Source organism: Pollachius pollachius (assembly GCF_949987615.1).
Source record: "Pollachius pollachius genome assembly, chromosome: 6".
Lineage (NCBI taxonomy): Eukaryota > Metazoa > Chordata > Actinopteri > Gadiformes > Gadidae > Pollachius > Pollachius pollachius.
In genome coordinates, this window is record NC_136939.1 from 17240631 (window position 1) to 17254502 (window position 13872).

The 13872-nt window shown below is 44.6% G+C and overlaps 1 protein-coding gene across 1 annotated transcript; it reads left to right on the forward strand.

The window, feature by feature from the left end:
• Window positions 1-857: 857 nt before the first annotated feature.
• Window positions 858-13566, forward strand: adad2 (adenosine deaminase domain containing 2; the record flags this gene model as incomplete). The annotated part of the gene is made up of 10 exons (XM_079739078.1): window positions 858-928; window positions 2296-2410; window positions 3771-3873; window positions 4192-4329; window positions 4683-4833; window positions 5292-5456; window positions 8620-8837; window positions 9568-9802; window positions 12597-12729; window positions 13450-13566. The coding sequence occupies 10 exons, from the start codon at window positions 858-860 to the stop codon at window positions 13564-13566; spliced, it is 1446 nt and encodes a 481-aa protein (XP_079595204.1).
• Between the last annotated feature and the right edge of the window lie 306 nt (window positions 13567-13872).

Here is a 13872-nt window from a genome sequence, read left to right on the forward strand (position 1 = left end):
TAGAAACGATCGAGTGTGTAAGTCACCAAATAATTGTGTATTTTCATTCACTGTACAATGAGAACTAATTGAGTATGACATAAACAGTTTTTATAATGAAACTAAATGGCTACAATCTTGTTATATGTATATGATGAAATGTAAAACTGTAGGCTAACGTTGTCCAACGAGGCTGCTAGCTAGCACAAGCTAACTAGCCGTGAGATCACATCCCGTGATAGAGTAACAGTTAGTAGACCATGTTTTAAACACTGGTAAATTCATCAACATCACGTTTGGTTATCTTTTTGTCATTTACACATGCATTGGATATGAAATGTAACTCGGTTAGTGAAAAAGTGAGTCGATTGTTTTACCAATTTACAAATTCATCAATTTAAATTCCCCATATGTTACACTTCTACCCATATCATAATTTAATTATTATATGCCAATCCACCCTTTTAAAAAGTTCCTCAAACACGCATTTGCCATTCAATTAAAAACTTGATGGCACCAAGTGTTCATATTTTCTCTTGACGCTCTACCAGTCGTACTGCAGTAAATAAATCAATGATTCACAAGTACTGACCACGCCTGCAGTTCTGAGCAGATAGTGATTTGTGATGCGTCATGAGCAGGTACTCGGGATGGAGAACTCCTTGATGTATTGATCCCCCTTCTGGTAGAAAATGTTGCTTCCTATACAGGTGGTTATTGGTAGATGGGTAGACAACCCAATTTTGTGGTACTCAATGGAGCATGGCAGTAGGCCAATATATTATGTTAATGGAACAACACATTGGCACCGGAAATGACTTTTCTCCTTTTTGTTTTGTTGCTTGATACATATTTCTGGTTGCTGGTTTCAGGAGGGAATGATGTCGGATCTGAGGGACAGTTCTGCAGTGGAAGACAGCCCTGATGCTGCCGCTGGAAGGCAGCCAAGGTAATGAAGCACGCCGCCACCATTACACTACGAGTTGGTTATGCCCATAGACATATTTTATGCCTGAGTGCCTTCAAGCAATGCCAAGCATCTCAGATGCTGTAGGCTTTACTCTGTATTGCAAACAAGTGAGCTTGACTTGTAAATGTGCATAAGTGTTTAACTCAGAATTCTGTGTACAGAAAACGAATGCTAGTGCTTGATGAAATGAGTGAATATGAGCTGTATAATTATAACATTTCTTGGTTAATTCAGCTGGTGAAGGAACCATAAATAGGATAAATAATAACCATAAATAATCATGCCTTGACTCTGACTGTAGCAAGAACAGAACGAACCCATGCATTAGTAGCGATGTACTGATTAATCGGCCACAAATTATTATATGTGTGTGTGTGTGTGTGTGTGTGTGTGTATATATGTGTATATATATATATCTCTTCCGCTCTTTAAATGGCTCAGTAATGGACAGGAAGCAGAGAGCTTGGGTCAGATGGATCTCTGTTGGTAGAGTGATACCAGATCTCTAGGATCGTGTGCATTCAGAGAGGTTTCTGGTGGAGCAGAAGGTCCACCCGATAAGTCCTGTAAATCAGCACGGGGACGATTTGATATCAAAACCAGTTTGCGGTCTCTTTTCCATGATCTTGCTCCAACTACGTTCTCCACACGCCTGCTGCTCACCAAGACGTGGCTTTGCGCTCCATAAGAGCAGCTACTGTTATGGATATGATTAGGACTGGGATATATTAAAGATAAGATAATGTTAAACGCAACATGTTGCTGGGATATTGTCGTACCAATGCCGACACACAGACTTTCAAAGGGAGAAGTTGTTTGATGGGAGATATTGCTATTAAATATTTTTTAGATTTTTAAATATTTAAATCAAATGTTGTTACTCCCCCCATCCTTCCTCACACTGCTAGAATAACAACCATTGGACAATATGAAGAAAGAGAACATCGCCCAACCCTAATATATATGCTGTGTGTAGCCCCGACGTTGTGCTTCTGAATGTTGTGTAGCCCCGAGGTTGTGTTTCTGAATGTTGTGTAGCCCCAAGGTTGTGCTTCTGAATGTTGTGTAGCCCAGAGGTTGTGTTTCTGATTGTTGTGTAGCCCTGAGGTTGTGCTTCTGAATGTTGTGTAGCCCTGAGGTTGTGCTTCTGAATGTTGTAAAGCCCTGAGGTTGTGTTTCTGAATGTTGTAAAGCCCTGAGGTTGTGCTTTTGAATGTTGTGTAGCCCCGAGTTTGTGCTTCTGAATGTTGTGTAACCCCGGGTTTGTGTTTCTGAATGTTGTGTAGCCCCGGTTTGTGTTTCTGAATGTTGTAAAGCCCGAGATTGTGTTTCTGAATGTTGTGTAGCCCAGAGTTCGTGTCCAGAGACCAAGCTCCAACAGAAGGTCTCGGCCGCAGCCCAGAGTCACCGAGCTGTCCTCAGCCCAACCACTCAGAGAGCCATGACCGCTCCCCTGATGAGGTAATGAACAGACCGAGGCTGGTTCTGCCCTCTACAGTGTATCAATAATACGAAAATGCTATGCTCACTTTATATATATATAAAAAATAAATCAAGTATTTTTGAAAATGTCGTTGTACTGCAAGAGCAATATTTGGGATCTAGTTTTTTAGTAGCCATCGTAGGCTAGTACTAACAAGCTATGACGTCACGTTGCAATGAGGATCAGACCATTGGATGTTCTTCTGAAAACAAAGTGGTTAACAGTAACACTTAAGTTTTCTGCTTATTCAGGTTGAAGTGCCTACACATGGTGGTGCTGTATTTTGCCTGACGAAGCAGATTGCATGTCATCAGAAGAATATCTAGACAAGGGTGAACAGTCGGTTTTTAACGCTCTGTCCCTCAAACTGAGGAAAATGTCCTGCCTACAGACCTGGCCTGAATACATTGTTTAAGCTTTGAATAATGCCGATGGTTGAGAGAGAACACACTGGCTGTTGTAGATGACAGATCGGCAAAGACTTAAAGAAGATCTCTACCTTTTCTCTACACGTCCTTAGTAGTTAGAGCTTCTAAGTAGGACTTTGGCCTTGGTTTGAACATTAAATTATCTGCCAGATACGTTATAATGTTCACAAATACAATACCATCAAAGGATAATTTAGTTAGTTAAATATTTCAGGGCTAATTTTAGTAAACATAATATTAGATAAAAGGGTGAATATTCTCATTCTCACGGTCTGTGTAGGTATTGATCACCATCACACTCATCTTTGCACTGGCGCCAGACACAGAACCTAAACAGTCAATGGCTGTCCTGTTCCCTCACTATGATTCACAGATAAGTGTAGTAAACGGACTGCATTTATAAAGCGCTCTTCTAACCAGTGACCACTCAAAGTGCTCTACAATATTGCCTAACCTTCATCCATGCATACACATATTTATACATCGGCGGCGGTATAAACCATGCAAGGCGACTCATCAAGAGGGCAGCCAGCTCGTTGGGAGCAGTTACGGTGAGGTGTCTTGCTCTGGGTCACTTCGAACTAGCAACCTTCCGGTTACCAGCCAACCCGCTGCCTCCTGAACCACATGCTTTGAAATGCATTAAAAGTATGGGTAAGGGTATTACATTTGATTGCTTGGGTGTGCTTTAAGTCATGACCTTGCAGGATTCCAAAAGGGGTTTGGCTTTTGGTCCACACATCATCGAAGACCTGTCAATGGTCTGTGAAAGTGATGTCGTCAAAGCAACCCTGCGTAATCTCTTATGGCTGAAATGAGAGAGGGAGTCTTGTCACATTGTCACATTGTTGCCCCATCCGTGGCAGACAGAGACTAGTTCCACTGCTGAGATGAACCTCTCTGTCTCCAGGTGGTGGAGCTGTCCGACTCCGCCCTGCCTCTGCTGTACCCCAAGCATTTCCTGGACCTCCGCGGGGAACCCAGGAGCCCAGTCAGCCCCGGCAACACTGAAGGTACCCCTGCCTCCCTCTTGGTCAGGCCCTTGGTTATTTTAGCGGTTCAGAAGAGTCATAACGGAGGGGGTTTGTGGATTCAGTTAACCATTCACCTGTTTGAGCTTGTTTTTAATCTCAATAACGGACACATTATGTTTTTTACCCGATTCAGGCGGCCGGTCAGCTTTATTGGCATTGTTGTGTCGTAATTCATATTGTGTCCGTCTGTCACAAATGTATAATCACTGCAGATGAGTGATCACCGGCATGTCCTGCAGTGTGGCAGAGTACATGTTCTGTGAGCCTGTGAACAGGTCCCTGTCCCTCCTGGTTCAGGTCCTGCAGTGTGGCAGAGTAAATGGCACCGGTGCCAGGTGGCAGCGCTGAGCGGGGAGCACTTTGACCACCTGCTGAGGGGCCACCCTGAGTTCCACTGCTGTAAGAGTCACATGGCCGCCTTCGTCCTGCAGAGAGGTGAGCGCCGGGCCGCACTGAGTCCATAGGAACAAACCCTTCTGGGGCTTTCGGTTTGGTGGGGAAAGGCATGGTTCTTTGTTATTTCCAATATTTTAAGATAGCCAAACAACTTTGGGTAGCTTGTTGCGACAAGAGTTAAACCTTTATTTTCCAGACCATATGAGACTGAATGAGGCACTGCCGTCTCTTTTTATCTGGCTTCTCAAGTGAGGTTAGCGTGGATGTTTTGCTCTCCGTGTACGAGCGGACTCCCAGCCGCTGACCAATAGGAACCCACCAGAAAGAAGGAGGAAAACGTTTCAACACCATCGTCACAAAGAGGTGTGTGCGTGTGTGTTGTCTCTCTGCAGAGGTGCTGGACACGGCTGGGCGCCGTGTCCAGCAATACAGCGTGGTGGCACTGGGCTCCGGTCAGTCCAGCGTCAACAAGTGGCTCTGCTACGGAGGCACCATGGTCCAGGACTGCAGCGCCATCGCCATCGCCAGGCGCGCCCTCAAAAGGTGAGGGGTCATACATTAAGGCCTGTGTACCTTCATCCTGGAGTTGGCAGAAACAGTACACAGATCGCACTGCAAGTTATCATGTACATATCAACGTACATGACATTATTATCAATGTATTCTTAGAGACATTTTATTCAATATAGTTGTGTTGTGTGCTTTCATCTGCTGCTATGTGCCCATTGTAAGAGCCATCTGGTGATGGAGATACCGTCGTTCAGTACTACCATGGAGAGAATGGATTATTGATGAGGCTTGAGTTAAACCTTTGGAAAAGACGCGCCTCTACTTGCCCTTTGCACATTTAAACCCTCCTCATAGCACCATATCCCAGTATGCATCTCTGCTCAAGTCCCTTTCAGAGCACCCCATCACCAAAACACTGTCTATGGCAGCCCTAGCGATGCAAAGTGTCTGCACGGGGAGGAGGAGGTGTTCCAACCTCTGCTCTTCTCCAGGTATCTGTACAAGCAGCTCCTGGTCCACTTCAACACCGACCCCAAGGCCAGGGCATGCAGCATCTTTGAGCACCAGGCAGACAGCGGTCAACTGCAGCTCAAACCCAACTTACACCTGCACCTCTACAGCAACCCACCCACCAGCGCCAAGAAATTCTACTTCCCGTAAGTCTGCCGCTCCTTCTTGTGGAGGCAGAGTAGGGCTGTGCAATTAATCGAATTTTGATCACGATTTTGATTCTTGGGTCAAACGATCTCCAAATTAATAAAATCGAGTTGGAACGATTCTTTTGGAATTTTCCGTTGTCTATGAGGGTTTGTGAAAGAGACGCGCATGCGCAATTCAGTCCCTCCCCCAGAGCATTCAAAGCGGGAGCTTTGAGTTTTCTTTGAGTAATTTTCTTTGAGTAATTTTCCCCGTGAGCTGTGTGTGTGGTGACCTTATTCAGAAAACAGCTCGAGCGAGATGGCAGAGGGAAGACAGCCGCGTTTACTCGATAAAAAGGGTAAAACGAGTTCTCTAATATGGCAACACTTCGGATTCGAAGAAGCCGACGAGGCACAGGCCCACATAATGTGCAAAATGTGCTACAATGTTATATCTGCACCCCGTGGAAACGCGACAAACTTGTTTAATCACCTAAGGACCCGTCCACACTAACCCGGGTAAATCTACAAACGCATAAATATTTATCCGTTTAGCCCTTCTGTCCACACTAAAATGGAGAATTCCGACACTGAAAACTATGCTTTTCGAAAAAAATCGCTGAGGTGGATGAATGTGAAAACGCTGGGTTCGCGTTGTAGTGTGGACAGGGTAGACGGAGGCTTTCAGAAACGATGACGTTCTGTTGCCATGACGCTGCCACAAGCTTGCGCTCGAGACTGAGACGCTCATCAAAAAAATGGCAAATGATGATCTCTCTGTACAATGTACTAATTTATCTCCAGAAACAACTCGACATATTGGCTCAAACATATTCGTTGCTCCAACGCCGGAGGCGAGCGCTATACTTGAAGTTCTTAAGTGATGGTAAAAAACCTGAAAGACGGGAGTTCAAACCGTACTTGGAGCAGCGTTTCTGGACAAGACCGGGTCGAAAATGATTAACCAGCTGATCAATTGTAAATATCAACTGATCGCGTGCCTGTAATCTAAACAGAGAGGCGTGGCGGAGTTGCGTAACCATGAAAACAACTGTTTATCAAAATAATTTCAGTGTGGAACGTGGATGCAAAACATTCCGAAAACGTTATGAAAACGACAGTGTGGACGGAGATCATTTTCATTGCCACGACCACAACCCCGACGACAGCAGGACAGTCGTTGATTAAAACCGATTGTTTTGTCTTATTTAATTTTCTAGCATATTTATTTTATTAATTGAAAGTTTTATAGAAATTACAGAACAGCTGGATACATATTTATTTGTACATTATTTAGAAAATTTGAACATTTTTTATTTTTTTATTTGAACAGTTTGTACTGTGTACATTTTGAAAACACAGTTACCGTGTTTTTGTTTTTGAAATGCAGAATAAATGCATTTTATTTTCAAACTGAAAAAGAAACGTTTGAAGCATCGTGATTTCAATCTTGACCAAAAAAATCGTGATTCTCATTTTTTCCAAAATCGAGCAGCCCTAAAGGTACGGCCACACTGAACGCGTCACGCGCCTAACGCGCCTAACCTGACGCTTGATCATTGTGTGTCGCAAAAATGGTTCAACGCGTAACGCGCCTAACTTGACGCTTGATCGTTGTGTCACAAAAATGGTTCAACGGGCCTACGCAGCTAGATGAGCCCACCCAACGGAGGTGTCGTCCTTCGCCCTGAAAGGGCTTATTTTCGATAATGACCGGCGACGTTCTATACATTATCCCGTTTATTACACGGCTACTTGCCAAAACGAAAAAATAACTTCACATGGTGTGTCTTTTTACAATTTATTTGTTAGCAGCATTCGTAGTGTCGATCAGCAGAGAAATAGTCCGCCAAAGACGTTGACGTCGCTTAGCAACCGAAGATGCTGGGGTTGACAAGTTACCGCACTACTACCTATGCAAGTGAACGGAGCGTTCCACGGCATTGAGAAGACCCGTGTAATAAAGGCCTATAATATTTCTGTTTATGGCATAGATTTCTCCTCAGATTAGGCCAATAAAACAATGATTAAAAAAAACAACACAAAAGCTCGATCAGAGGCCCGGCCCGACCCGGCCCGGCTCATCTGCGTTCTAAGGGCGGAGCTTAGCGACAGGTCAGTCCCATCAATTTGCAAATACATTATTGCCATTCAGCTCACTTGTCGCCATCAAAACAAAAGCGCACAACAGACTGGAGGTGCACAACGACTTTAGACTGGCTGTGACTCATATTACACCTGACATTCCAGCCCTGGCTGTGGGTATGCAAGCCCAAGGTTTACATGAATGAATGCAGGCCTATTAATACCATGCGTGTAGGCTACGAAAATAATACATTTATTAAATAAAGGCACAAAAAATAGAAATGCATGGTTATGGGGGGGGGGGGGGGGGATTCGGGGGGCCCTGGAGAAAAAAGGCTGGGAACCACTGACCTACGGTACTTTTTTTTTTTTGTATTGGTGCCGGATGTTTCAAATACTTCAAAATTTTTTTGCCTGTGTGTGTGTTTTAAAATACTAAGGACACAATCGTAGCTAGCTGCCCTCTAAGACGGTCTGCGATGGTCCAGTCCTCCTGTTAGCTTTTGATGCTAGCACTACTGGATTAATCCACATTTTATTCCCCTGTACCAAACACAGTTAAATGTACATTAAATGATCATATCCCTGGAATTAGGCATTGTTGATTAATTGAATGAAAGGCTTCATTCAATGTTTTTCTTTTCTTTTTTTAGACCTCCTTACTGGAATGCTTAATTTTCCTTGTTTGTTTCAAGCAGGATGTAAATCAAAACAACTGAGTCAAGAACTGTTTTTTCTGTTGCGTATGGATCTCGTCAAACTGGGTCAAGATTGGAAAGATATTGGATAATCCCATTCCGTAATAAAGCGATGTTAATCAGGGAACTACTATAGGTGTTAAAGAGAGAAGAGGAACACCGCCTTGTGGTTCTTGCTGTAGATCGCTTTGACGCAGAGAGTGAATTGTTAAAAATCCTTTATCTTAAATATCGATCCTTGTGTAATGTTGCGGACAGATTCAGCCTGTGCGTGTATGGCGCCTGTCACTTGAACTTGCTTCTGTTACCCAGTGACGTCCCGGCATGTAGAACGAGTCGCTACAGACCCTGCATGTCAGTCAGACCCTCCCTTTATGCAGCGATGTGTCTCCACACAGGCAGCGCTCGCTGGGCAGGGACCACAGCACCAGCCCGCTGCAGTACCAGGCCCAGGGCCTGCAGGTCCCCGCCGCCGGCCTGGACCCCAGCATCTGGGGGGCACGGGTCTGCTGCGTGTCGCCCAGCGACAAGCTGTGCCGCTGGGCGGTCACCGGGGTGCAGGGAGCGCTGCTGAGCCACTTCATCCAGCCCATCTACATCGCCAGCATGGTGCTAGGTGACGTCACTTCACCCTTCACTCACTCTCACTCTTTGTCTTTGGGATTTTCAAAACGGCTTGTAACGGCTAATCACACTCACGCCTGGTGGCATGGCATGGGACCTTTAAAAATAAACTGCCTGCTTCCTGCATTCAAATAATTGTCTAAACATGTAGACATGCTTCTATACAGAACACTGCAGTGTGTTGTGGAGATGTTTTTCAGAGCCGTCTTCAGAACACTGCAGTGTGTTGTGGAGATGTTCTTCAGAACACTGCAGTGTGTTGTGGAGATGTTCTTCAGAACACTGCAGTGTGTTGTGGAGATGTTCTTCAGAACACTGCAGTGTGTTGTGGAGATGTTCTTCAGAGCCGTCTTCAGAACACTGCAGTGTGTTGTGGAGATGTTCTTCAGAGACGTATTCAGAACACTGCAGCGCGTTGTGGAGATGTGGCTCAGAGCCGTCTTCAGAACACTGCAGCGTGTTGTGGAGATGTGGCTCAGAGCCGTCTTCAGAACACCGCAGTTTGTTGTGGAGATGTTCTTCAGAGCCGTCTTCAGAACACCGCAGTGTGTTGTGGAGATGTGGCTCAGAGCCGTCTTCAGAACACTGCAGCGTGTTGTGGAGATGTTCTTCAGAGCCGTCTTCAGAACACTGCAGCGTGTTGTGGAGATGTTCTTCAGAGCCGTCTTCAGAACACTGCAGCGTGTTGTGGAGATGTGGCTCAGATCCGGTTTACGTTGCAGGGAGCAAGATCCCCTCTGCGGAGGAGGTCTCTAGTGTGGTCAACAGGCCCCTGGGCGAGGACTGGCAGCAACAGCTGGCCCCACCCTACAGGAGGCAGGACATCCTGGTCCAGTGTGGGGACCGCGTGGCGCCCCTCGCCCCCCTGGCGCCTGAGCAGAACCTCAGCCTCAACTGGTGCGTGGGGGATGGGAAGGTAGAGGTGCTGGATGGAGCCAGTGGCTACATCGTGGATGGGTGAGTCCTGTTATGGCAATCAACCATGATGACTAGGGCTGAGCGATTGATTGATTTCAAACCAAGATCGCCATGCAATAGAATGCGATTTGCAAATAGCAAAGGCTGCAATCATTTCTATATATATTTTTTGATTTGTTACTGTTCCTGACCGGAGATCAGTAAGATTCATATTTATTTGACTTCTACAATTCAATAGTTAAATAAAGAGGTTATATCAATTCATGCATCAGTTCATCTCAACACATAAGCCTGGCCTTAAGGAAAGAGCAGTTTATATGTTGACTGCTTCCAATGTTGTGTTGGTCATACTACAGAATGATTTATTGCTTTTTAAGTGAATAATACAGAACATAAGGAACTTTAAAAGGTCATAGAATCCATCTAGTGGGAGGAACGTTAGTGATGTTATAGCATCCATTTGCTGTGAGGAACGGTACTGAGGTCATAGCATCCATCTGCTGTGAGGAACGGTACTGAGGTCATAGCATCCATCTGCTGTGAGGAACGCTACTGAGGTCATAGCATCCATCTGCTGTGAGGAACGCTACTGAGGTCATAGCATCCATCTGCTGTGAGGAACGCTACTGAGGTCATAGCATCCATCTGCTGTGAGGAACGGTACTGAGGTCATAGCATCCATCTGCTGTGAGGAACGGTACTGAGGTCATAGCATCCATTTGCTGTGAGGAACAGTAGTGATTTCATAGCATCCATCATCAATACATGTGTAGCAAATGTCCATTCCACAAGCCACCTAGGTGACTTTGTTTGGACTCCTCCAAACCAAGAGCACAGGAGAAAGTCATTGTTGCTTTTTGCGGACTCTCGGAGCTCTGTGATGTCTATAATATAATATAGTATTATATATATATATATATATATATATATATATATACATACATACAGTGGGGCAAAAAAGTATTTAGTCAGCCACCAATTGTGCAAGTTCTCCCACTTAAAAAGATGAGAGAGGCCTGTAATTTTCATCATAGGTATACCGCAGCTATGAGAGACAAAATGAAAAAATAAATCTAGAAAATCACATTGTCTGATTTTTAAAGAATTTATTTGCAAATGATGATGGAAAATAAGTATTTGGTCAATAACAAAAGGTCATCTCAATACTTTGTTACATGCCCTTTGTTGGCAATGACAGAGGTCAAACGTTTTCTGTAAGTCTTTACAAGGTTTTCACACTGCTGCTGGTATTTTGGCCCATTCCTCCATGCAGATCTCCTCTAGAGCAGTGATGTTTTTGGGCCACACGGACTTTCAACTCCCTCCAAAGATTTTCTATGTGGTTGAGATCTGGAGACTGGCTAGGCCACTCCAGGACCTTGAAATGCTTCTTACCAAGCCACTCCTTCGTTGCCCAGGCGGTGTGTTTGGGGTCATTGTCATGCTGAAAGACCCAGTCACGTTTCATCTTCAGTGCCCTTGCTGATGGAAGGAGGTTTTCACTCAAAATCTCACGATACATGGCCCCATTCATTCTTTCCGTCACACGGATCAGACGTCCTGGTCCCTTGGCAGAAAAACAGCCCCAAAGCATGATGTTTCCACCCCCATGCTTCACTGTAGGTATGGTGTTCTTTGGATGCAACTCAGCATTCTTTCTCCTCCAAACACGACGAGTTGAGTTTTTACCAAAAAGTTATATTTTGGTTTCATCTGACCATATGACATTCTCCCAATCCTGTTCTGGATCATCCAAATGCTCTCTAGCAAACTTCAAACGGGCCCGGACATGCACTGGCTTTAGCAGGGGGACACGTCTGGCACTGCAGGATTTGAGTCCCTGGCGGCGTAGTGTGTTAGTGATGGTAGCCTTTGTTACTTTGGTCCCAGCTCTCTGGAGGTCATTCACTAGGTCCCCCTGTGTGGTTCTGGGATTTTTGTTCACCGTTCTTGTGATCATTTTGACCCCACAGGGTGAGATCTTGCGTGGAGCCCCAGATCAAGGGAGATTATCAGTGGTCTTGTATGTATTCCATTTCCTAATAATTGCTCCCACAGTTGATTTCTTCACACCAAGCTGCTTACCTATTGCAGATTCAGACTTCCCAGCCTGGTGCAGGTCTACAATTGTGTTTCTGGTGTCCTTTGACAGCTCTTTGGTCTTGGCCATAGTGGAGTTTGGAGTGTGACTGTTTGAGGTTGTGGACAGGTGTCTTTTATACTGATAAGGAGTTCAAACAGGTGCCATTAATACAGGAAACGAGTGGAGGACAGAGGAGCCTCTTAAAGAAGAAGTTACAGGTGCGTGACAGCCAGAAATCTTGCTGGTTTGTAGGTGACCAAATACTTATTTTCCACCATAATTTGCAAATAAATTCTTAAAAAATCAGACAATGTGATTTTTTTTTTTTTTTTTTTTTTTTCATTTTGTCTCTCATAGCTGAGGTTTACCTATGATGAAAATTACAGGCCTCTCTCGTCTTTTTAAGTGGGAGAACTTGCACAATTGGTGGCTGACTAAATACTTTTTTGCCCCACTGTATGTATGTATATATATATATATATATATAACATCATGGCCAAGAGATGACATTATGAATCCTAAATGACGGTGTTGGGTTCTCGAAGTTCTCTGGTTCTTCCACAACATTAAATGTTTGGTAGTGGAGGTTATCTCGGTTGAGAATGAATTGGCGGAAAGGAACATCGTTGTTCACAAGAGTGCTCCTCCCCCAACATCCTCCAAACCATGAATAGTGGCTTTCTTTTGGTCAGACTCCAGACTGTACCTTATAGTTCTGCAGGGCCGAGTGTCTGTGTGGTTGTGTTCCAGCTCTCCTGCGGTGAGCGGGCCTAGTTTCTGCAGCCGGCTGTGTAAGAGGGCTCTGTACAGCTACTTCGCCCGCGTGGTTCGCCGCGCCGGCCAACCTCAACTCCTCCAGCTGGCCACGTACCACGACGTCAAGGTGAGGAGCACACTCATGAACATAAAGGTGTGTAGACTCCGCAGTCTGGCCCCCTGACAGCCCTCTGTAGTTATCAACAGGGAAACAACCCAAAAACAGGATGGTAATCTAGAATGCACACCCACTTATTATAATCATCAACAAACTAGCATCTGCTACACTACAATATGCTTGGATGAAGAATCAAACCTCTATAATTGAATCCTCATAGAACATATTAGATATTTTTATTCCCAAGGCTATGTATATTCACTAGGCGTATATGAGGCATGTCTGAGGGAGGGTTAGGCATCTCGGACCCTTGTGGTTTACCACCCCGGTATGTGTGGAGTCTGGCTGGCCAGCGGTTGATTCTGATATTATATATCTGTTCAACTAGATGCCATTAAATACTACACATTGATTTTCTCAAACTATGATCTTAAATGTAAGTTCATATTGTTGTAAGGCATATTTCCTTCACATGTATTGTTTGTATTTATTGTGTGCATGTATTTGAACAAAAGGAATAGGGCTTGGATATGCGATGACACAACATAACATGAAAATGCCTTATCTGGGGTAGGGAGCTGTGGTAACTGATCCTTTATGTTTGTGTGTTCAGATGAACGCTCATCCCTACCAAAAAGCCAAGAATGAATCCTTTATGTTTGTGTGTTCAGATGAAGGCTCATCCCTACCAAAAAGCCAAGAATGAATCCTTTATGTTTATGTGTTCAGATGAAGGCTCATCCCTACCAAAAAGCCAAGACTGTAGTCAACGAGCAGTTCCTGTTCACCCAGGCAGGGCCGTGGAACTCCAAGCACCTCGTGGACTGCTTCAGCTGTGACCTCTGACCCCAGCCCCTCCCCTCCCTTTTACAGGGTTACTTACCCCCTTCAGAGTTCTCTGTATCGTTTGGTTCTGTAGTGTGCTGCTTCTGTTTTGATTGGTCGTGTTGTTTTAGTTCATAGCGGTGGTCAGAGTAATAAACAGCACTGGTTAACTGTAGTTTCTCCTTCAATTTTTTTATTTAATGCTCACGAATACTGAGTCTGGATGTGTCTTTCTAACTGAGGCAGGTGTATCTTAATAGCTGATGCGGATGTATCTTAATAACTGATGCAGATGTATCTTAATAACTGATGCAGATGTATCTTTCT